This window comes from Haliotis rufescens, unplaced genomic scaffold (genome assembly GCF_023055435.1).
Source record: "Haliotis rufescens isolate VD_foot unplaced genomic scaffold, xgHalRufe1.0.p SCAF_18, whole genome shotgun sequence".
NCBI lineage: Eukaryota > Metazoa > Mollusca > Gastropoda > Lepetellida > Haliotidae > Haliotis > Haliotis rufescens.
Window position 1 is genome coordinate 3,988,544 of NW_025963868.1, and position 25,833 is coordinate 4,014,376.

Below are 25,833 nucleotides of genomic sequence, written 5' to 3' on the forward strand. Positions count from 1 at the left end.
ACAAGATAGTCCAGGACTGGAATAGTACCATACAGGGTCCAAGCCATATTGTTTTAAACATGTCTTTCTAAATATCTCAAATATATCGGCGAGTAACAGTACATCGGTTTTTAAGTACAGATCGTGATAATTGCCTAAATTCTTACAACCTAATTTATAACAACCTTATTTATCCCACACCATCAGAGCATATTCATAATCGGCATCGGTTATTTTAGATTCTGTTAAGTTACTATAGAATGGTTCAAGGGGTGGTAATTAAGTTTTCGTCGAATCTAGACAATCATCCATATATTCGTAAGGATATACACCTTTTCTCAGCAACAAATGCTGTGTTAACCGATCAGTATATTGATTTGTTATTGCAGAGTCATCGGTATTGTTCACATTAGCTAAATTGTCCAGGAAAGATAAGAGAAACTGTATGGAGTCTATGAATCTAAGTCCATTACTTTGCTTATTCTAGGTTTCCCATCCTTGTCCGTATAATGTATAGTTTTAGTCAAGTGGAATTATATGTATTTTTCCATATTATTAGGAATGCATGTTAAGCTGCGGTCGGTCTTTGAGATAGCTTGCATGATGAGATTAGAATCATATCCTCTAAGGTTGTGAAACACAACGGGGATGGGTATTGTTTGAGAATTCATTTTTAGTTTCAAGTTACACTCCTTATGCGCCGCTCCCCGATAATTACCCGTATGGTGGCAATGATCTCTTACGGAATCCCCATTGAGTGGTTTATTACAAATATGACAAATTGTTGACTTCTTATCATCCCTCCTCATACATATGGGTTTCTTAAGTGTTAAATTTTCCCTGATTATTCTCTCTTCGTTTTGTAGGTATTCTAGGAACTTTCCTGTGCATCGGGACCTCTTTAAATCACGGGCAGGTTTTTTTTCCCATCAAACCTTACAATTATATATCCAAACACACAAGGAATATGTTCTTGAGTTTTGTACGTACAACTACATTCAGTATTGCATTCGGTATTTTCTATAGGTTTGAAAAGTGCTTTGAAGTCGGCGTAAATTATGTACTGTACTGGCATTTGATTACAATAATGTTCAGATTTTATTATATTTATTCCCTCTTTAGGCATATCAATCCTGAAAGCAGTCTGTCGAACACCTCTGCTTTATGCGTTTCTTATAGATCTTGTCTGCTGTACCCATGCAAGCATCTTTCACAGAAATATTTCTTTCCTGCATGTTTTGTTTGATCGCATAATAACCTGCTTAAACTCTTTATCCATGTATAATGATATTTACCATCTTTTTCGATCAGAAATGAATTGATTCTGGGAATATGTTCCGGGGCGGAGCTTATCCTGTTTACAACAATTCCTTTAGAAGAATGTCCGAAAACATTTATAGCTAAAATATTTTGCTTTTCCACCTTATCAATTTGTGAGATTGGTGTAGGTTCGTCTATACCATCAAGGTTTAGTCTGTCGTTTGGGGGATAGCTAGAAGGTCTATTTGCAATTTTAGAATCTACGGGGAACAATGCAGATCTTATCACCATTCTGAAACAGTCATCGCCTTTATTTTTTACATTAATTATGGCTTTTTTCTTTTCATAATATGAGGGTAAATCTATATAAGACCCACCTTTGAAAGGCATATAATTTGCTATATCTGAATATAAATTATCGATTTTATCTACACCCCAACCCGAAGCTCTATTGTCCAACGTTCTAAAGTTTCCTGTATCCTTTGAATTAATGTATCTAATGATGTGCTAATAGTATCGGATTTGGTTATAACTTCTTGATTGCTCAGGAAATAAGGTTCGGTATATTCAGCACTATCATCTGCGTTACTTTTACTCAATGACATTTTTACCGTTAGCTGGTATTATATACTTTTTAAATCATCTAACTCCTTGTTAATTGCTCGATACGATGGGCTTAACATCATTAACATCCATGTTGGAATTAACATCCTTCTTCAAACCTCTTTTATATTTACCAACGCCAGCTGTGGGTACAAATGTTAACTCATTATTATCAACAACAGTGGGTTTATCAACATCAACTGATCGATTATTATCTAGCAAAGCAATCAATTCAGCTTTTCTCATTCGAGAATAAACTCTCAGCCAACTTTTTTTCGCTTGAGCTTTGGTTTCTCTAACAGTCTGGTGTTTGTTGTATTCCAAACCGAGTAAATCTATCAATTCGGCTTTTCTCATTCGAGAATATCATAAACCCGATACGCATATATTATATCATAATATAAGCCTTCAACTCTCTCACAAAATCCATTGTTGTTTAATGGTATATACAAAATGTGTCAAATGTCCTAATGGTTGTTTTTCATATATAAATACGTATTCTCCCCAACCTATTCCTCTCGTTGATGTAATCTCTCTTCCAAACGTAAATAACCTGCTTCTTGACCCTATCAGCACCGTGACTCTTGCATAAACAGTAACTAGCTTTGACCCCAATCCCACATACAGAACAAACGTGAGGTTTATATCCCTGTCTGATGTAATAAGAATGGGTACCACAGTAAACACCCACACATGGCTTCTGACATTGAATCGGCTTCCCCATGAGTGTATATCTACACAGATTCATGGTTATACACATATCATATTATTTGTCTGAAAGGTAAATCACATCTCCGCTGGTGAGTCATAGCTGTCATCGCTATTTAAAGCTCATAGGTTATGTGTAGGTGTCATCGCGACATAGCTGAACAGCCAGTCAGTGCTATTTATAGATTAGCAGTCAGGGTTATTATTAATGGTTGATACGCAATAGAACATAGCTAAAAATAGCCACGCTGGACAATCCCAAAACTATAAATTTTATCTCGCGCTCTTTCTGAGCCTCTGACTGTGTATAAAACTGAGAGATTGTTGGTCTTGGTATTGGATCAAGTTTCTTTCCATAAACAAGGAAGTATTCGTGCATGGCACATTCAACATCCTTAAACGTTTGAATTGAATGCCCCTCTTTAGGCAGTTCATCATTAATAAAATCTTATCTTAATATCCTATTTCTGGCCCATTGTGACCCTGGCTGTTTCAAGTTGTTCTTATGCTTTATTATGTCGTTTACGCTCCTCTCCTCTCATACTAGAAAATAAAAAATTACTCCCGAAAAAGCTAGAGCATTAACAATAGCTCCACCGACCATCATTGCAATTGTTGCCATATTCAAATGTTCAATAATATAAAATATTCAAATGTTTAATTACTTCGTTATGTCTTCTGGGATAAACCCTTGTTTGATGAGCATATCTTTTGTTGCCATTGCCAATCCTATATAAAGAATCATCATACCGATATCATAACCATTAAAATCATAGCCATGCTGCTGACCACCGCTGAATGATACGTTGCATTTACCAACATTTTATCATCTGTAACTGGAGTAGTAATGCCTTTATAACATTATATGAGGGCGTACCTCTAATTGAAATTGTTGTGTAATCGGGGATGACGATTTCTCTTCTCTGGTCTTATAAAACAACCATACCACCACTATACTAACAACCCTCAGTGCATGTTCAATATTTGAATTGTGTATTAGTTTTGACTTCCTCGCTAGGGCACCCTTCCTACCAGCTGTGACTTTTCGAGGATTCTTAGTCACTCTGGCTTGTGATTTCGCAATCGCTGGTATTTCCTCATTCACTTGTTGTATTTCCTTGTTCACTTGTTGTGTTTCCACAAACTGTTGTGGTGTCACTTGAGTCTCCATTATTAGTAAGTGGGCACGTATATTTAAATTGACAATACCTAGCTGTTATTAAAGCGGTGGTCACCAGCGCTAAGAACATTACGTATCTATGATAAAACGCACAGCTGACTGCACTTATAGCGTGTTTGATGAACAGGTCTTTCTCTAGAGATTCGCATAAATATTGGCGATGTTCTGCCGGGATAGGAAGAAACGTACTAGCTACGACTGTGTATAGTTGTAACATAGCCGAACCAATTGTTTTAGTCATGGTAACTCCCAGTCTAGACTTGTAACTCGCGTACAGTTTTTAAATTTCTTCTTCGGTCATGTTATCAATTTTTTTTAGTGGTATAAATTTACCAAAGCGGCAAGTCTTTCTCTTTGTTTATCTAAAGATTTATCTGTAACTACTTCTGCATGTTAATCAGGTTCTTTGAGCATTTGTTCGTCGCATTCCATAATGTAATACCTGAGGAGATATTTAAGTTTAACATAATAAGATATGACATATCCAATACAGCCCGAAATAATAAACTGTTGCAAAAGAATGAGGATTTCAAACCACATTATTCCATAATAACTGCTAATGTTCAATTTATCGTATTTTTGCTATATTTGCTATTTTTGCTATATTTTTGCTCAGCAGTTGCTATATTTTTGCTTAGCAGTTGCTATTTTTGCAAAGCAATTGCATAAGCAGCTGGTTGATCGGTTTTTAATACAAGTTTACAATGCTTTGTTTCTGCTAACAGTTTTCTGACTTTATATCGTTCGCGCTTGGTATAAATAACATCATTTTCGCGGAGACATTCTTCAAATGAATCTCAGTCTTTGCAATGAAACAGGGATACCCATTTGGTCTGCTCTCTCAGATCTTTCAGGACAGAGTTGTATTTTTGAGTAAGTACCCAAACGCTATGCTTAGTATGCCGACCGGAGAATGCTAAATATGAAAGCATATATTCATTTTGGTACTCACACTGCAATCGTCTATTATGAAAAGAGTTGATTCTCCTTTGTATATTTTTCGTGACATACTCGTAAACAGTCTTGTAAACGATCGCCAGGATCAACTCTGTGCACCCCGTCGTCATTCATTACCCAATCTCTCGATAGGTATGTTTAATTAACGTTTAAAGTCAGTAGAGGTGCGCGGTATAACTGGTATAGCGGTTAACCACGATGTAACTTCGTGTCCAATACGTATTGCGATACAGTTCCAATATCGCAATAAATTGCTGCCATTTAAAAAAAGTACTACGTATTTGTTTTAATTCGTTGGTTCAAAGGCGATCGATAAAGCTGATGTCACGTTTGATTAATAATGCGATATGCTATGAGATCTCGCCGTATCTGTAATAACAAAATGGCGGATCATGACTGGGAAGTCGTGAGAAATACTCGCGGTAAATGTGATGTGTGGCAGCATTTCGGGTTGAAAAAGCGTAAATCGATCAAACAATCGAAGAAAATGTTGCTGTTTGTAGAAAATGTGAATCGTTTGTGAAATACGCTAGCGGAACAACAAACTTAACAACGCATCTTCGAAGACACCATAATTGTTTAGTTAAGAGTGATAAGTATTTCTTCTTTCTACTTTGCATCTTCTGGCTCAAAGTGAAACTGTTTGAAACTTATTGTATTGAATCCATTGATGATTGTAATATTCATAATTTTGTATATCAAGATTTTCTCAATTGAGTTGATGATAATGTGTCTTTTCTAGTCAAAAAGAAAGTTTGTTTTTACCCAAATATAATAAAACAAGTCTTAAAACAGAAGAATTTCTTTCTTTTTTCTCAGAAGTTGAAAACATTTGGTTTTGGCAATATATTGTGGTACGTATCACAATACACGACTTTGTATTGCAATATATTGCAATACAGGTTCAAGGGGCAATACCCATTACTTATAGTCGTACACAAAATAATGATATGGTCGAAAACATCCTCATAATGACTTTGTAAAATATCTAGAATAAAAGCTGTTTTTCCACAACCTGTGTGCCAGCAGATGATAGCGCAGTGCGGTTCTTTAGGTAAAAGATTATTAATAGATTGCTTGCACGAATCTTCCATTCCGTATATTAAGTTGCGCGTCCATAATCAAATAGATGTTTAATTTACCAGGCGCTTGGAAGAGCTTCGTTATCTGTATAGTAACAGCCTTGCTGGCATTTTCTATTCTCCGCCCACTGCCGTGTAGTTGGTAATCATCTGTGGTTTGCATGTCGATCCATAGCACATACTTCTGGTAAGGAATTCACCAATAGATACATCCCCGAGAGACAGATCTTTCACAACCTTGTTTACTTCTGGGCTTCGTTTTATAGAAGGGAGTTTTTTAATCTCATCCAACTGTTGATATGCTTGCATGCCTTGACTAAATAGTTGAGTAGGCACACCCTCGATAGTCAATTCTACTTTTGTAATCTTGGGATTGTAGAACTTGGTATCTCTTGCAAATGCTTCAGAAGGGTCCTCGAACAACATTAAAATACCCTTCAACGATCTAGCGGGGATGTTTAGATTGATATTCCACGTCATATCTCTTTTGTTCCTGGTGATCTTTCGGTGATGAAGCACGCGATTGTACAAAATGGCTAAACATCCGGTATACTGGTTACGAATTTGTCTGGCTAATTCAGGATCTGTTATCATATCATACTCCAGTGAGATATTGTCAACAGAATAGCTAGTAGGATCTTCAGTAGCTTTGATTACTCTGCTGTAGTCATTAAAAGTGAGTTCGTATTCTAACCTATCGCCTAGGGATGCTTGATAAAAGGGCATGTGACTATCTAGTAATTCAAAGTCGAGCGGAATATAGAATTGTTTAACTAGTGCATCAGCAACAGCCGTATCTCCTTCGATGATATTATCGCAACTATCAGCACCTACACGCAGGCTCAATGTGTTCTGATTACAAATACCTTGGTACTGTAAGTTTTCCCGTTCTTTAGCCGTTCTCAAGAGATCCATGTAACAGAATTATACATCGCTGTCGTCAATACTCAAAACTTCATTACCGCTAATTTAAATTGCAATTTTCTTATGTTCTGAACGATCTCTCAGCTAGCGTCGGTCGAATTCAAACTAATTGTAAATGATAGTCGGGCGGTTCCTGAAACTAAGACATCGTGTGCGCCGAGGTTAGGAAAGCGAACCAAAAGTGTTTGATTCTAATCAATGGTACTTGGGTTATTAGTTATAGTTACAGACTGGCGAATTGCTTTGACCCCCAATGGATCCCGAAGTCTACGTTGTGGATTTAACTTGCGTCCGTATTGCGAAGACATTGTTATATTGAAATTATGTAACCTTATGTTTAATATAAACATGGATGATTTAAATCCAGATAACTTTGATAATCCAAGTACAATCGAAGACAGTACTGATGAAACCAGCTTTATGAATCTTAACCATGAACTTTTGCAATCAACCGTAAATGATTATTACGATGTCTTAAAAGAGAGCCCAATAGGTTGTGACTATTCAAAGTTTACGATAGATAGTAAAGGAATATTGCAACTGCATGCCTCTCCAGATATTGATCTTATGAATTCTTGTACTCTTAAGCCCCAAGACTTGTCTACGATAGTCAGTAAACACGGCATCAACACTGTTCATAATGAATTAGGTTTTGTAGACTACTCACGAGAAAAATATCTGCAAAGACTACTAAGGTTCTTAGGACTGTGCGTGCTGAACTCGGTGTCATAGATAAGATAATTTGGAAGAAAGCTCGAAGTTGGCCTCAGACGGACTCGTAGAAATCTTGGATACTAACTACGATAATTCCATGTTACAGGTATCACCACACTCGGTGTTCAGTATTAGGGAATTACGAGGTCTTGACAAAGCAATGCAAACAATGCGGGGAGAACTCATCAACAATATAGACAAGCTATCTGAACTCGACAAGCATATACCTTATGAGAAAACAAAACTTGAACAGGCTGGTGATGAATTCAGTAGATGCCGTGTTGCTGAAAGATTGTGTAACTTAGGAGACAAAAGATCGGTCCGCCTCGAAGCTGCTTCGAGTAATAGAAAGGCCCTTCGTTCACATATTAGTCTAATTCGAGAAATATCGATCAAGTCCTCAAGGATGATACTACACTGCCCGATAAAATTAAAACATTGTTCAGAGAACATGGGATAACCATTGGCAGTATTTTAACCACATTGGGATTTATTATATCGGCTTTGATATCGGCTCTTGCATTAACTGATGGCAGTGGTACAGGAGGTGGCATACCACCTAGTGATAAAAATGGTGTAAAAGAGTGGATAAAAAATCATTTTAAATCATTAGGAGAAGCACTGGGAAAGCTTGCTGGGAAAGCCACGTCTGCACTTCCCGGTATAATAGGGAGTATTGTTTCCTGGCTCTTGAATTTATTAGCTAAGACCACCACTTGGCTTAGTCAAAACTTGTGGGCACTGATCGTAGCAATTGCAGGGCTGTTGTACTTATCCGTTAAAGACTATTTATGAAAATCAGTTCATTAAGGACTATTTATCCAAATTATGAGAAAACCAACTGTGACTCCACCTACTATAAGCGCTGTTTTTTCATCGATATGTTGTTGATTTTTAGTTGCAATATGTGGTGGCACTTGTGGTTGTTGCGGTTGCTTTTGTGAAACATGTAGTGTCTGTGGCTTTACTATTCCCGTTTCGCCTGTGTTTGTTTGCGTTATTAATTTAGTGTAAATATCTGAATTTATACCTGGCTTTTGTTGATCGGTAGCAATAACAATTTTAGTATTATAGCCTATCACTTGACCAATCTTAAGTTCCATATTACTTGGAGACATGTATAGTCCCGGCTCATAAACAAAGTCTACTTTGGATTGAGCGTACTGTAATACATCTTGACAATGCTTTATAGATGATGGTATGTCAACGGATGAACTAATAGCATCCTCTTCGTATGCGACAAACTGTTTTTGTGCATCGAGCACCATCCAAGAACCATTTATTCCCGTTCGTGTTTGCGATTGTGCACCAAGAATTGCCCATACATAAGTTCTTATTGATTCATTAACTCTTACAACTCCTTGGTTAGTAAAATTATTTTCTGTTTTATCATTATGAAATTATTTCCAAGCTTTTGTGGTATTGTTTAGTTGCACAAATTTTGTAACAATATAAGCCAAACCACCCTTAAAACTTGTAAGGTCTCCTCTCCAATTGTTACTCGAAAGTTCCCAACCGTGATAAAGATTATGCATTCTTACAAAAAGATTGTTTATCTGTAAATCATCACTTTCTTCTGTAACAGTTCTTTGTCCACTGTACGGAACACCTAGACCATGGTTAACTCCTTTAATACGCCAATCTTTACTCGTAGAAATATTAAATTCATGACAAATATGTTCGAAGGCCCTCTTATCATATGGATTATTTGATGCATTCCATGCTCGATCCTGTGGTAATGGAGCACTAATTTCTTTAAGAATACGTCTAATCTGATAGTATACGTGAAATGATAAAACAGACTTATTTAGTTGAAATTCTGTGGCATTAAGATATACATCACATCCTATTGTGGTACACCATATGGCAAAGTTTAACTGGTTCTGCCGAAATTGCATTGGTTTGTGGATACTTGAGTGTAACGCTCTATATTATAAATAATGGTTGATTCATCGGGCCCTGGATCGCATAACCTTAGACAATGTAATACAAATGCGCTTTTTGATCTCGGAGACGTAGAAGGATTAGGTAAACCCGGTATCGATGGCAAGTTATACACTTCACACTTACAAGATAATGTATACAAGCGGAAAGAAGTTGCATTCACATGTAATCTAGGAAATTTAAGTGATGTCGACGTTAGTAGACTGGATAAAAACACTTCGTACTCGGGGCTTATATGCCCTCAAAACGAAAAAGTGTGTTAGTCTCTCCCATGCCAGAAAACCCAGGTCATATGTTATTTAGTCGTCCGGTAGTAAAAAATGTTAGTTTAAATATGGTTACTAAATTCAATGATATTAAAGATAACTTGAGTGCAATACCTTATCTTTCTATGCTTATTATTGAAGTCTTGTTTGGCGATGCATAAGAAGATGCCTTGGAAATATTACCAAGTCTATCAATTAAATGGCTTAAGAAACAAGAACGTCGACGTTGTAGTATTATATATGTAGGAGCATCACCTGTTGCAACCCTTGAGGGGGTCCAAATTATTAAAGGTGATAGCATTTCTCTTACTTAGATATTTATGCCCTATAATATACATTTAATGGGGCTGATGTATACCCTCAAAAGATTGAAGCAAGACCAATTAAAGACTATTATATGATATAATAATATACATTATGGGTTTATATCCGGCGCTCGATGAAGCATCTGAAAAGATGAAAAACTGTTAATGGATTTCGATTACATCAAATAAGCGACATAAAACATTGAATAGAAAGGTTGAGATTTGGATTGTATAAAAAGTATCGCAGAGCCGTGAATGCTCCTGACGGAGTTGACACTGCGCTTGTAACAGCTAACATTGGACTCGGTGTAGCCATTGTTGGTTTACTATCAACTATAACTAATCGCCACGCCACAGGAATAGCAATAAAATTCATTTCTCGTAAGTTCCTAAAGAAAGCATTAAAACATGATAATATTCAGATACTTGCCGAAGCAAAGTTGAACAGCATAGATGATCATATTTCAACAGCACTGGCTGATTGTAAGATATCCGAGGAGGAGTTTCGTTTAGTGTTGTCAGAACTCACCAAACACAACACAATGAAACAGGTGATTCGATCCAATTCTCGTAAGACCAGTGGTATTATAGAAGACGAGAAAAAAAAGTTCATAGAACAGGGGAGACAACAAGTGCGTCAATTATTCCATGCCAAAACCAAAGAACTGGTTGGAGATTAAAAATAGATTGCTTGATCACGTTGGGTTGTACCGCATAAAAAAATCATACATTCATTTAAACGAATGCTTACATAATTATATAACAATGGAGAATTACAAACCAACAAAGGAAGAACTCGAAAAAGCTATTGAAGCATTTATGCTCAGGGAGAAAATTATCAAATGGAGAGAATTACCACAAGGTATATATTATATCAATGATATCAAACCAACCAAATACGGTCATCAATTGTTTCTTTCCAATTACCAAGAAGTGTATATAGTCTGGTCTCTTAGTAAAATGAACGAAGAACTTAGTAAAAATGCTGAATATCACTTTGTTAAAAATAATCGTATGCGTATGAGTAAAAATAATAGAGAATATTTTCATTACAATTTAGTTTAATCTCATCATCGTTTTTGTACTAAAAAATTCCCTCTGTGGTATCATTGATTGGCTCCAGGTGGTGATGAGCTAGAACCAATTTAACTTTATGTCATGATCATCATTTGTGCACAACATCATTTTGACATAAGAAATTCCACCTGTAGTAGCAGTATAGGTATATATAGAGTTCACAGATCTGGATGTGGGATGGAATACAGAGAATCTGACTTTGTCGACGAGTTTGGGTGGATAATTGGTGAAGACTTGGCGGAGGTGTTTCGATCTCAGGTTTGGGGTGAGCAGGTTGAGGTTGATAGCTTGTCTGGCAAATAAAGAAGTTTTTATCGATAAATTGTCTCTACTTTGTTTTACTGACCTCAACAGTATAAACTGACAATTTTAACAACTATGCATGCTGTGTTATATGGCAGTGTATTTTTGGGTGTAACTGTGTGACAATGTTTCTGTTGTAACTCGGTACAAGTTCATTGCATTGTATTTGGACAGTGATAAGTTGTCAGAAATGTAGTACGGTTTAATGTAAGCAGTTTTGAGAAAGATACCATAGATGATAGTGTCATGTGTAAACTTCCAGAATACCTTGGACTGTGATAGTGTTTTATAGAAACATGTGGATTATTCTATGTTGTAAGGGAATGTGTGTAAGTTTCAAGTAGTTAGTAGACTATATATAAGGGGGCCTCTGATATCTCTCTCACACATTTCATTACATCAAGACCAGCTTTCTTGTGAATATCATCATCCCTGATTCCCTGCCTTGATCTTTCTCAGAAGCTTGACCACTGTCAACTGACCAGTGCCATCATATTATATACTGTCATTAAATTTTGTACTGCCACTCTATTGTGTATTTGCTATGCAGTAATTTGTATTGATTTGTAAACCTAGGTAATTTTGTAATTCACTTGTTGATTCTTCTCCATTTGTTGGTTGCTTGTTTGTTTCACACTAACTTCTTGTACATACAGATTTATGTGTAAACATATTGTTTCAATTTGGGAATCGACATGCAACAACTGATAATTTAGATACATGTTAAAACAGTGTCATAAGGTAACTGAATACATAAATTCAAATACATAATAAGACGTATTTACTATATCACTAACTTGTAAGGAGGATCTCAGTGATCAACTTACAATTCACGCAAAGGACGGTTGTGGTCACCCAATACGGTTGGTGTGCATGTGAAATGCTGAGTGCTAGGATGTCTAGACTGGAACAATCAGGTGTACATGTAAGCTGACTTAAACAGAAACAACAGAAAACATTCTAGAATGGCCCAGCCTACCTGTCATACACCACAACTAATTCTTGTTGATGCTCAGGCTTAAATATACAGTTGATTAATAAAAGCACAAAGCTTAAGTTCATATTCTGCTGAAAAAAACATTGTAGAGTACAACAGCTGTAAATGTTCACTACATTTAAAGGCCAATACATCATTTCAATTCAATATGTACAAATATGCAAAATACAGAGAGTGCCTGTATATTAAACACTGCCACATGTATAGTCTTTTTCACGTGTTTGTGACTTTGTCTTTTATGTAAGCTCTGACATTTTTGTTAGTTTATATGATGTTTTACAATAATCAGTTGGATGTTACATGTATACAAGGTGCACTGCTAGAACACTGACCTTACTTAATGTGATATTTTGCGTTTGTTGTTGCAAACAAACTTACATAAATAAATCACTAACTTGTAAGGAGGATCTCAGTGATCAACTTAAAATCCACGCAAAGGACGGTTGTGGTCACTCAATACGGTTGGTGTGCATGTGAAATGCCTTAGTGCTAGGATTTCTAGACTGGAACAATCAGGTCTAAGCTGACTTAAACAAAGAAACAACAGAAAACATTCCAGAATGACCCAGCCTACCTCTCATACACCACAGCAAATAATTGATTAAGCTCAGGCTTTAATATACAGTCGATTAAAAAAAGCACATAGGTTAAGTTCATACTCTGCTGAAATAAGCATTGTAGAGTACAACAGCTACATTAAAAGGCCAATACATCATTTCAATACACTATGTAAAAATATGCAAAATACAGAGAGTGCCCGTATATACAACACTGCTACATATATAGTCTTATTCACGTGTTTGTGACTTTGTCTTTTATGTAAGCTCTGACATGTTTGTTAGTTTATATGATGTTTTACTGTAATAAGTTGGATGTTACATGTATACAAGGTACACTGCTAGAGCATTGACCTTACTTAATGTGATATTTTGCGTTACTGTTGCAAACAAACTTTCATTAATAGTGAGTGAGTGAGTTAATATTTAACGTCACATCGGCAAAATTTCAGCCATATCGTAACGAGAAGTAATACATTAATAACACATATATGAAGACTCTATAAAAAAACCTGTCATCAAAGGACAGTACAATAACTAGAATATCACAGAGTCTATCTAAAACTAGTTGAGGAACATTTAAAAGCAGAAAGAATTAACAACACAATATAAAAATGGGCTAGAGATCGTCAGTAACTAAAGGAAGATCACCATACCAGGGATCATGGTGACTTACAGTGCCTTTGCTTCCTACATGGACCTTTCATAAAGAAGTCACACTCTTCGTTTCATAAGTGATACATATTTGCAAGTCTACCTCTGTCAATCTTTCATAAGTCTTTTCTTTTCCAGTGCCCACAACTGAGCATGTCAGGGTCGGAAGCTATGCCACGTTGTCATGGACTCTCCCGGAGCCTGGGACCAGGGAGTTCAGTGTGTGTAACAGTGAGACAAAGACATGCCTTTTTCACGTCACAAGCCACAATCATGTCAGAGCTGCCAGTGACAAGTTCACATCTAGACTGAGATTCATTGGACACGTGTCATCATCAGGAACTGGTTTGTTTAGATTCGTGCTCTCTGATGTAAGTTGGGAAGACGAAGGTCATTACAAGTGTTACAGAGGCTCACCAGGATCATTGGGACCAATCATCCCTGACTGTGGACAGAAGCTTGTAGTGCAGGGTAAGTAATATTCAGAAAGTTCCGTCCACTATCTCATACGTATCTGTTGCCTACCAAATGCCTGAAATATCACTTTGATATTCATACTGTTTGATAATCTTGACATCTTGATTAGCTTTCTCACAATGTATTTGTTGGTTTACATTTTAGAAACTGTTGAATACCACGACTAACACATACATGTATATGGATATATTTTTTATTTATTGGAAATGTAGTTCTGGACAATGTACATGTTGTGTTGTTCAATTAGAGACAACCTTCTGCATAGCTCTGACACTGTTATTGCATGTGTTTACTTTTCGTTGGTCAAGCAGCTATCGTTGCCAATATAAATGCTACACCTTGAATGCTTGTGCATGTAAATGACAATTATGCATATACAACAATGAAATATGTCATGATGATGATTAAGAAAGGTATATTGATCTACAATCATGACCTTTCTTAATTTTGCTTGTAATACTGACATGCCAGTTAAACTTGGTGCTTCGATTTTTCTGTTTCATTCAAAAATTCCTAAAAATCCTGCCAGCATAAACACCAGAGATGTATCACTTAAACAAGAAAATACTTCTTAACATGCTTATTCTCGTATGTAACAACATGACTGCAGCACGTAAAACACAACCTCTTGTGATGCTTTTAATCAACCGGGCCCACTGCACAGAACATCCTTAGATACCATCGACCATAGGTGCTTACAATCCACTTTACAAAATACATGCCTGAGTCATATTCCACTTGCACAAACTGATCTTTGCGCTGTTGTAAGACAGTTTGGATTTTAAATCGCGATCTTGCCTAAGATTGAAACCTTCAACAGTGGACATATGATTACCTTTAATTTGATTTCTGTGAAGTGGCTGCAAAAGCGCATAGTTTGCTGCATATATCTACAGTTGAACCGGTTAGGTGCCTTCCATCATACCTTGCACCTTGTTTTAACAAAGCTTTAAAAAAATCAAAGGAAAATATAACGAGGATGAATGACTATACTTTCATTTTTCTTTCTTCCTTTCCTCCTGGATGGACACTTTCAAGATGTAAGTGTTATGATTTTGTAACAATAGCAAGATATATACCCCCACCATGTTTTATAAAACTGTTGAAATTCGAAAGAACACCTCCATAAAGTTGGCTCTAGATTTAGTAACTGTTCAGCGTTCTAGAAGTTATGGAGTACATAAGGAGTACATATTTTAAAAAAAAATCATTATACTTATGTCACTAAGCTAAATAATGAAATAATGCTATATGTGTTCCTTATCGTAATGTAATATCATAAATGTTATGGAAATTAACATAAACAATAAATAATAACAGCAATATTTTCTCGTAACCTAACATTAAAATGTATAACCGACCGGTGTTTTTTTTTAGAATTACCTGTCCCTGCCACAGCAAGCTGCACATCGACTGGGAGATCCCAAGTCAAACTAGGGGTTATAATCAAGCTACCCAAAGCCAACATTATCAAAAGTTGTTCAAAAAGGTACTAGGGGGTAGGGGGGTCCTGATCGATAAAGGGGCGATATTAGACATGAGTAGGTATCTTTCTACAACCACGAGGACTCAATCAAGTCGGCCATATTAGGTGACATATGCTGCTTTTAGGAGGCCATCCAGTATAGGGGGGTAGGCTAAGAACTTCTGGGGACGTGCTCGTGTTTTATACTATAACGACGATGCCAACGACTGTACAATATTTAATGATCTTATTTTTGGAGACGTTGAACTAAATCATGGGGAACTGACTCGACAAATTGGCAGTTCTGGACGAAGAAGGAGATTTTCTAAGGCACTATAATAACAACTGGTGTTTACCGACCAGGGAATGTTTTATGATAAAAAAACCCATTGACTATCTACAGGTTCAGCCATTTCCAATTTCCTCCACTAGTTATTGGATACTTTTAGTAAATAGTCCCCTTCTCCCTTAATCCCCCCTTTCATGCACGCAAAAATATAAAACATATACTTATTGAGATCTTTATATAATTCATACAATAAACTAATGTTCATTCAGTAAGATATTGATGGGTGTAAGGAACAGTCCCTTTGAATATTTATGATTCAACACACAAACTTATGTACGGTTTGACAGATTATAATAAGATGAATATCAAAATTCATCAACACTTGCCAAGTTCACCAATATGTCACCAATTGGAAGTTGTCACAGATTATTATCATCAGTTATAGGTTTTACGTAATGTATAGCTTTGTTAGAGTTAAACTATAGCAGGATATAGTAATATAAACAGTTAGGCTATTTGTTAGCATAAGGGGCCTGGTAAATATAGGAAAACAGAAGTAAAGTCTAGCCTTAACAGGGACAGGACGTCGATCTATCTGAAGCATTGTTTTCACACAACAGCCGATAATCCCCCAGCTTACTATGCTATACTCGCGAGAGAAGTTTCTACTCTTGTGAGCTACTGCGAGAGTAGGCTTCCTTCCCGGTGTAGTAGGCTGAAATGACTCCACAGGCTCAGACAACTCTAGAGTTATTTGAGCCTAGGCTCATATGACTCCCCTTAGGCCTAAACGACTCACCCGTCGTAGGCTCAGATAACTCCCTAGCCTCAAATGACTCCCCCATGTTTTCAACAGTCTGTTAATGTCATACACAAATAATATATTTTCGATGATACAGTACAGTATTTTCGATGGTTGCACCCCATTTATTTTACAGCTTGTAAAATTTCCAGATTTTTTGCATAATAAGATTTTATGTGATAAATTTGAAGGACATAATCAAGTCATTTTGTATAAACTTTTTACATACAGTTACACATCAGCAACCTTATTTTCTGACATAATAGCTGGATATGATGTGATATTAACGTTTTACTGCGATACTTGTTTATCTTATGAAAGATTTGTATTCATTATTCAGTTTGATTTACTTTGTATTTCAAATAATACTGCACCTGATGTTTGACTGGAATGTCTGTAATATTTTTAAGAAAGATAATTATATTGTCACCTTGACCTGTTTGACAATCTTCTTTTCTGTATGTAAAATGTTGATATGCATGCACGATCATTACGTAACAAAATCAATGGAAATCTATATATTTAAAACATATGAAACAAATTACTTTACCTAATGTGATATGATAATAAGTTTCCTTTTTAAGGTTATTTATATCGTCAAATTACCATATTGTGAAGTTTAAATGTGCTTTGTGTTCAGAAATTATTTCTTTGAGTACGAAGTCGGCGCGATCATGGTTGTATTAGGTAATAGGTGGTTAATACACTTATGTCTCTTTATACACGAAAACTAATCGTCTTGTTAATTATAATTATCCCCCGCCCAACGAAGGCTCTGTGAGGGTAGGGTTCGTTTCCGGAGCATAACTTATAAACCGGTCAATATTTTTTCATCAAACTTTACAGGTCTGTCAGGTACATGCTGAACTGGTGCCTTTTGCTAATGAGAAATTTTAGAATTTTTTTATTTTTCACGTTTCCATGGCAAGAAGATGGACTTAGGTTCTGTGAGGGTAGGGTTCGTTTCCGGAGCATAACTCATAAACCGTTTAATATGCATCAAACTTTGCAGGTCTGTTAGGTACATGCTGAACTGGTGCCTTATGCTATTGAGAAATTTTGGAAATATTTATTTTTTACGTTTCCATGGCAACAAGATGGACTTAGGTTCTGTGAGGGTAGGGTTCGTTTCCGGAGCATAACTCATAAACCGTTCAATATTTTTTCATCAAACTTTACAGGTCTGTCAGGTACATGCTGAACTGGTGCTTTTTGGTATTGAGAATTTTTTGATTTTTTGATTTTTTGACGTTTCATGGCAACAAGATGGACTTAGATTCTGTGAGGGTAGGGTTCGTTTCCGGAGCATAACTCATAAATCGTTCAATATTTTTTTATCAATCTTTGCAGGTCTGTCAGGTACATGTACATGCTGAACTGGTACCTTTTGCTATTGAGAAATTTTAGAATTTTTTTATTTTTTACGTTTCCATGGCAACAAGATGGACTAAGGTTTTGTGAGGGTAGGGTTCGTTTCCGGAGAATAACTCATGAACCGTTTAATATTCATCAAACTTTGCAGGTCTGTTAGGTACATGCTGAACTGGTGCCTTTTGCTATTGAGGAATTTTAGAAATTTTTATTTTTTACGTTTCCATGGCAACAAGATGGACTTGGATTCTGTGAGGGTAGGGTTCGTTTCCGGAGCATAACTCATAAACCGTTCAATTTTTTTTTCATCAAACTTTGCAGGTCTGTCAGGTACATGCTTAACTGGTGCCCTTTGCTATTGAGAAATTTTTGAAATATTTTTTTTTTACGTTTCCATGGCAAGTTCCACCTCGGTTAAAAAAGGTTAGGGTTTGTTTAGATTTAATTATGTCATAAATTCTGCAACAGGGGCGGGGGATATAGCCACGTAAGTGGCAAACTCTAATATATTATTACAATTACTGGCTTCAAACGACAGAGGGATATATTTTTTAATTTAGGCTTACGTACATTTACATACATTTACATACGCACGCACGCATACATACATAAATACACACCCATAATTTACATACATCCATGAACTCTTGAAGATACAGGTAAGAATAGGCCTTCAGCAACCCATGCTTGCCGTAAAAGGCGACTATGCTTGTCGTAAGAGGCGACTAACGGGATCGGGTGGTCAGGCTCGCTGACTTGGTTGATACATGTCATCGATCCCAATTGCTTGGATCGATGCTTATGATATCAATCACTGGATTGTCTGGTCCAGACTCGATTATTTACAGACCGCTGCCATGTAGCTGGAATATTGCTGAGTGCGGCGTTAAACAACAAACCAACCAACATGCATCCAGGTAATGGTACACACAGCCAAACATACCATGCACACATACAACCAAGAATCACACGTACATACTGAATAGGTAGGACGCGTGTGTATTGATCTGTTGTCTTAATCACTGACCCGTCAGTCAGCATGTATCAAATCTTTATAACCGGTGAGATTGTGATAACTGTCTGAATGGCAAGTCTGAAAACAAGAGTGAGTGAGTGAGTGAGTGAGTGAGTGAGTGAGTGAGTATGGTTTTACACTGCTTTTAGTAATATTCCAGCAGTATTCCAGCAATATCGTGGGACATCAAAATAGGTTTCACACATTGTACCCATGTCGGGAATCGAACCCGGGTCTTCGGCGTGACGAGCGAACGCTTTAACCACTAGGCTACCCGACCGCCCCTCTCTGATGAAGAGGTGAACTGTTGCAAAGTAATTCGGGGTAGAATCAAAATACCGACGAGCTACATGTTTTAACAGTATATATATATGTTACGAATGTGTGTCATTCCTTAATCAGTACGATGTATATTATAAGTATATACACTTAAAAGTAGACACATGTTAATGATAATAATGACAGAGAGATAAATAAATGCAGGTCGTGTTAGTATTATTTCCTAAGTAATTTATAAGATGCCATTTTAAAAACACTTTTTCATGAGGAAAGAAATGATGGTGCAGAAATTAACGTTATAGCCATGATGCAATCGCGTTACTCAATACAATCAACAAAGAACAATATATAGGGTGCCTTTTCACAGTTTTTTCCTTACTTGATATCAATAATTCATTGATGGATACCCAAAAAAGAATTCATATCACAAATTTGATTTTATGATATCATGAAATTTTTACTGATATCGCAAGTCGATTTGAAGATATCAATAACTGAATTTATTATATCAAATAATGTACGTTATCATCTGAAACATCGAATTTGGTATAGTATATATAGTCTCCGTGACCTTATGTCAATTTTGTAATAGTTCGTGTAGATAGCTACAGTATCGTGACATTTACATATATAGTCATATTCAGATGATGTCTCTACATATATGTAAGGGCAAACTTCTTCTCTTTATTCATTCAGTTTTCCTCCTGCCTCTGAATGTGGAATACAGGCTTTAGGATTTTATATGTATCTAGTTATCATTGTATTCTCATGCGGTTTGAATATTATTATTTACTATCGTACTTACTTCATGTTTTACATGAGACGTTTTATATTTACCATAAATTACATTTATTGCCTGTAAGCTCAATAGAATTGGCGAATACTCATGCCATATGACTAGTAAACTATTTACGTACGTTTAAAAAATATATATTGTAAATGCGAAAATGATGTATCTAAGATCAAGTAGAAGATATATTGACAGTAGCGTTTGGAATTTCAAACAACGCTGCTTTAACTCAATGTTTACCTCTCCTGGCGGCCATTATGCAACGCCCATCTAATACACGTCACGTCTACAGGTCTCTTCCTGTGGTACTGTAATTAGTAGAACCCTCTCCCTCAAGTGTAACCTCCATGATCTGACCTACTCTCATGAAACAAATGCTGCCCTTTACCAGGGTTAAACAACAAACCAACAACAAAAAACAACAATTAAAGCCTACTCTGTTTTCAACCTTTACATTAATATATGTGCCTGTTTCGATCCTTAAAGGTGCAATACCACATCTAAATTTTGTACAGGCAGATCTGTAACTCCGGGGCATGAAGCTCTTCACAGCAATAACAATCTTTAAAAAGCCTATACGTACGGAGTTTACTTTTACCAGTATGAACATTATCTTTCCATAGAAGTTTCTGGCAGTTTTTCAGGTATTTTTCCATGAGGACATCTTGTATTTTGCTTGAAATACCTTTCATATTTAAACCAGTGGTGATGTTGAAAATGTGCTGTATGTTTAGGTCGGCCAATTTTGCCGAAAAACGTGAGTTCCAGTTCTTGTGATTGGCTGAAAGCCCTCCGCCCATAAGAAACCAAGTGTATTTAATCAATCAGGCATTTTCTAAAACGACACCATTGTCTAGCTATACATATTCACTGTCTGACAATCGGAGGTATCCACCCTCTATTCCCATTCAGAGCAAAATTAGTTGCATATCTACCCCCTCCCAGAGAAAACCTGATGGCACCACGGTGGTGTTCTGCATTAACAGCAGACAGTCACGGTTACCCCATACAGATGCGCCGTAGCTAAGACAGACCACACCATAGTGTCATATAACTTAGAAAAAGTGCTAATATGCATACCTCCTTTTGTCTTAAACTTGGAAATAAGTAGGCCTAACGCTCTGTTAGCTGATTTGGCCGCAGACATTGCCATTATGTTATAATCAAGATGTTCAGTCAACAGGTAGCTGTAACAGTTAACACTACTTAAAGCCGAACTACCAATAAAAATCTGTTGTGTTTCTTGGGATGCTAGGATTTCTAAAATGTACAACATGAGACTCAAACCAGGATGTAAACATACCATTTACTCTCACACTTCATTTAACATTGCGATAAAGTGACTGAAGCGCTACTAGCATGTTTCCATTGACACCAACATTATGAAGTTTATGCCATAGCAGATTTCTGTTAACAGAAATCATAGGTTTTTTAAAATCTATAAGAGCTGTAAACCAAGATTTTATTATACTTTTTCTAGTTTCTATAATTGAACATGTGTGAATATGGTCCATAGTGGACCTCTTTTTTCTAAAACAATTTTTGGCATCATTCAAAACACCGGTAGATTCTGTCCAAGATTGTAATCTTTGATTAAGGACAGTACAGTATATCTTATAAATTGTATTTGTGCTGGTTAACACTCTATACGATAAGGGATCTGTAGGGTTCAATATACAGCTCTTTTGTATAGGGTTTATTATTCTCATCGACCACTTTGTGGGAATATTACCAGTGCTAAAACAAAGATTAAATATTTTAATCATTGCTGATATAACATTTTGAGACTTCAAACATACAGTAGGAATACCATCTGTGCCAGGCGCCTTCCAACGGTGACTTCCGTCCATAGCTCTAGCTACTTCAAACATTGTAATATTGGCATTAAAAAGGACATGAACATTTTCATCATTTTGTCTGTCATTATCCGCAATTTCGCTGTAGGAACCAGCATCCCCATTCAGCAACTGACAGTAATCTCTCTTCCATTTATCTAGCACTTTCTTCCTTTCCTCACTCACTGTTCCATCCTCTAGCACAACTTTCATTGGAATCTGCTTCTGTCTCTCTCCAACCACACTGATTTTACCTATCTTCTTTCAAAACTCCCGGTCATGGCTTTCACAGCTTTTCCAGCCGTTTGCTAGTCTCACTCATATATGCGTGACCCGTGAAGATTCCGGGGTAGAACAGGTCTTCAGCAACCCATGCTTGGCGACTAACGGGATCGGTCGGTCAGGCTCGCTGACTTGGTTGATGCATGTCATCGATCCCAATGGCGTGGATCGATGCTCATGATATCAATCACTGGATTGTCTGGTCTAGACTCGATTATTTACAGACTGCCGTCATATAGCTGGAATATTGCTGAGTGCTGCGTTAAACAAAAAACCAACCAACCAATAATTATGAGCGCTTAGCTGTTTGAACAGGCTTATCAAACTCCTTTCTCCTCATAACAAAACTATGCTTAAGATTCACTCTGCCTGGTCCATGCTTACATTTACACTACTTTCTTTCCGCCTCACACATTGCATTCCAAAACAAACATAGGCCATCATTCCACAATGGCTTTCCACCTCGCCTCTTTTTATTACTCCTCTTCCCAAAAACAATGAGCGAGAACTTAACTTCTCGTGCATTTCATTCTTAACTAACCCAGTTAACCTGTCAGATCAGGTATCGAGATCAATCTGGGAGTGAGTAGGAGCCTCAAGTTGTAAATTGATATCATTAGATGTAAGAAAATCACCTGGTACATCCGAAGTACAGTATTTAGTTGCATAAACAACATCCTTCTCCCTAACAGCAACATTTTTGGTGCTAACAAACATGACTGTTCACTCAAATAACGAGTCCCTTGGGCACGCCAGAAACCTATGATTTTTGGCTCGAATCCCGGTTCGCCCCAATTATGTTTTCCAGCACAGACATGCCTTGTCGAATTTTCTGGGGGAAGATAACAAACACAAATATAAAATTTGCTGTTACTGTGGTCTGAGAGCTCTATCCAAAGTATACCTTCATCGGATTTATTTTCAATACCGACACTCTTAAAACTATCAAGAAAAGTGTTCCTAATGAGAAATCTGGTCCAGATCCATGTTTAGCACGGTTATGCAATAGAGTTCTGTTATGTCCGAACCATGTATATCAATTTATTGTCAATTCTTCGTCTTGACGTAGGTGAGTTTCGGCTACAACAATTATATCCAAGTCACGGAATTCTAACAGTTCGCGGCGTAACATGTGACTATTGTTCAGAATGTCAGGTGTCCAGCCAGCAACATTCATGAACCCGCAGACTGACTATCTTCTACCATCCTGGCTCCATGGATTAGAGCCCCTGGTCTGTGTTGCAGGTGATCTCCTGTCCCCATCCATTCCTGTTGGATTCTCTTGGTCTCCTGTCTCCATCAAGCCAGTTTCGTCTGTCCCTGTTGTGTCGTCTGCTCTCTGTCTCCCGACGGTCATGTGCTCGTGAATTGTTGTCTCTATTGTGGTTGTCAATATCACTGTCACCTCGATCCGCTCTGTCCGTGTGTCTGTAGGTGTGTTTGTTATCATCACGTGATCGTGTTAGCTGCAACCGTGAGCTTCTCACCCCCCACCACCGTAGCTATTGTTCTCAGATTTGATTTGTACTGGCGTTGTTGCCGGGTTTTATCGGCTATCACATAGACGTAACTATAGTTCCAGGTATCTCCAAGCTTTCAGGATTTCAATTTTATCCTCATTTGACTTGCAACTATCACCCCTGGGTGGCGAGTATCTGTCGATAGATTTCCCAAAGCTTTGTCTATCACTTTACCTCTCAGTTTCAACCCGTCCTTGATCATGGCATTGACGTTATTTCTAACGTTCTCACCCTCTGTTTCTGCAACATTTCTGAGCACAATGTTTAGTTTTATGACATCTTCCTCTCTACCAACAGCTCTGTTTCTCATTGATCTCTCTATTGAGCACGTCTCTCTCTGTGCACTGTATATGCTCAATACACCTCCTTCACTTTCCTCGTCACATCTTCCCGAATCTCTATAAGTTTGGCATTAAACGTCTTTTCTAGCTTTTTTAAAACATTGTCTTCAAATCTGCCCATGTTCTCCTCGATTCTATCCATGCGTGAAGTGAGAGCGTGCGATATAACATTCATGGCTTTCATGTAATCGCTAAGTTGTGTATCATGCTTCACGAGAGGTTGACAAAGAGACCCAACCATCATTAAGTAATTAGGGTCCAATAGAAACAATGCTCCGTCAAACCTCATAAACATGATCACTGAAAGTCGTACTACAGACGTTAAATGTCAAAATTTAAAAAAATCATTTAAATACCAATAACATTTACAAGGATCATGTATTCTCATTATCGCAAAACATCATGTAGAAGCCACAATAGTACTCATATTTTCCAACACTATCACAACTAAAAATGAGACATCAGCAAGTACATATGATACAATGTGTATTTACATTTTTCGTCAGGATATCAAAAAATTCTCTCCTTGTTACCACCTCCAAGTGCAGCTTAACATGGGTCCTCCTTCGGTCAAAAGTTTGTTTCCCCTGTAATGAGTATGACACGCGTTGCACTCGTTTGACGAACGGGGTGCACACCCATGTTCAATGCGTTGCGCATGGATGTCACAGGCGTGGCGGACGGGTTCCACACAAGTGGTCAATGGGATGCACGTGGGTTGCGTAACGCGTTGCCCATGCATGAAAGGGGAATATACTTTTAGGCAGTAGTGTAGTTATAAATGTATGAGAAGAGTGTAGTGTAGAATATCAGTTTTGTTTAAAATTATCAAGAAGTCTTATCTTAAATAATCTGATAAAAATGTCAATATTCCCTTCATCCTTGCTAATCCATACAAAACCAAACCCAAATTGAAGTAGAATGTTTGAAATGTGTAGCCCATGTGACTCTGCCAGCATCATCAAGAGACTTCAACATTAAATAACATTGATGAGGTAGCCTATATCTATCTGGAGTAATTAATATACACCAGTACTTAACTGCCCTTGACATGTATGTAAGCTGAAGTAGAGCTCCACCACATTCACCCAGTACCATACTATTGCATGTACAAATGTACTTTTACCAACTTTCAGGAAACATTTTCACATCCTTATCTGAACATTTTCAGTAGTTTTACAATATGTTGTTCCCCAGATTTCTGACCCATAGCAAAATATTGGTGTAACCATTGCATCCAAAATCCTGAAAAGATCAGTACAAATAATAATACCTACTCTCTTTTGATACCTGTATATTGCCATTAAGGTTGTATTTGCTTGTGATGTAAAGGGCCTGTCACACACTACCGATGTACCTCACCAGGACTAAACCAGAGCAAAAAAATAACTCTGGCGAGAAAGCACTTGAAAAATCAAAATTGACCGTAGCAATACTGATGTAGTACCGGCGTTCCGGTTGTGATTCCGTTGTCCTATCGTTGTCCTACCGATGTAAGAGCCGATGTGCTACCGAATACCGCTTTTTTGTCACCTTTGTGTTACCGATCCGTCGCCGATGTTATACCGATGTACGACTGTTGACCTGAGCTATAGCAGACTGATACCGTTGCGCTACCGATGCACTACCGATGGGACGATGGAGCTCCGGTATCACGTCGTCGGCGCATCGTTACTACTTCGGTGGTATTCGGCCATACTACGGTATCACATCGATACGGTACAAATTGAGGCCACCGGAGACCCGCCGATCCATTACGGGCCACTACCGGTGCTCTACCAACATTAACGAAGCCATACCGGTGTACTGCCATTGTAATCCCGTTACTCGCTCCGGCAGTGCAACAGCAGAAATTTT

General features: G+C 37.3%; 1 protein-coding gene across 1 annotated transcript in view; it reads left to right on the top strand.

The window, feature by feature from the left end:
- Nucleotides 1-23,482, top strand: part of LOC124123803 — a 192,947-nt gene extending 169,465 nt beyond the window's left edge. Inside the window, exons 9-10 of the mRNA XM_048398643.1 lie at nt 13,649-13,981; nt 23,361-23,482. Of these exons, the coding sequence (XP_048254600.1) occupies nt 13,649-13,981; nt 23,361-23,482 (455 nt within the window). The remainder of the gene's footprint in view (nt 1-13,648; nt 13,982-23,360) is intronic.
- Nucleotides 23,483-25,833: the final 2,351 nt, after the last annotated feature.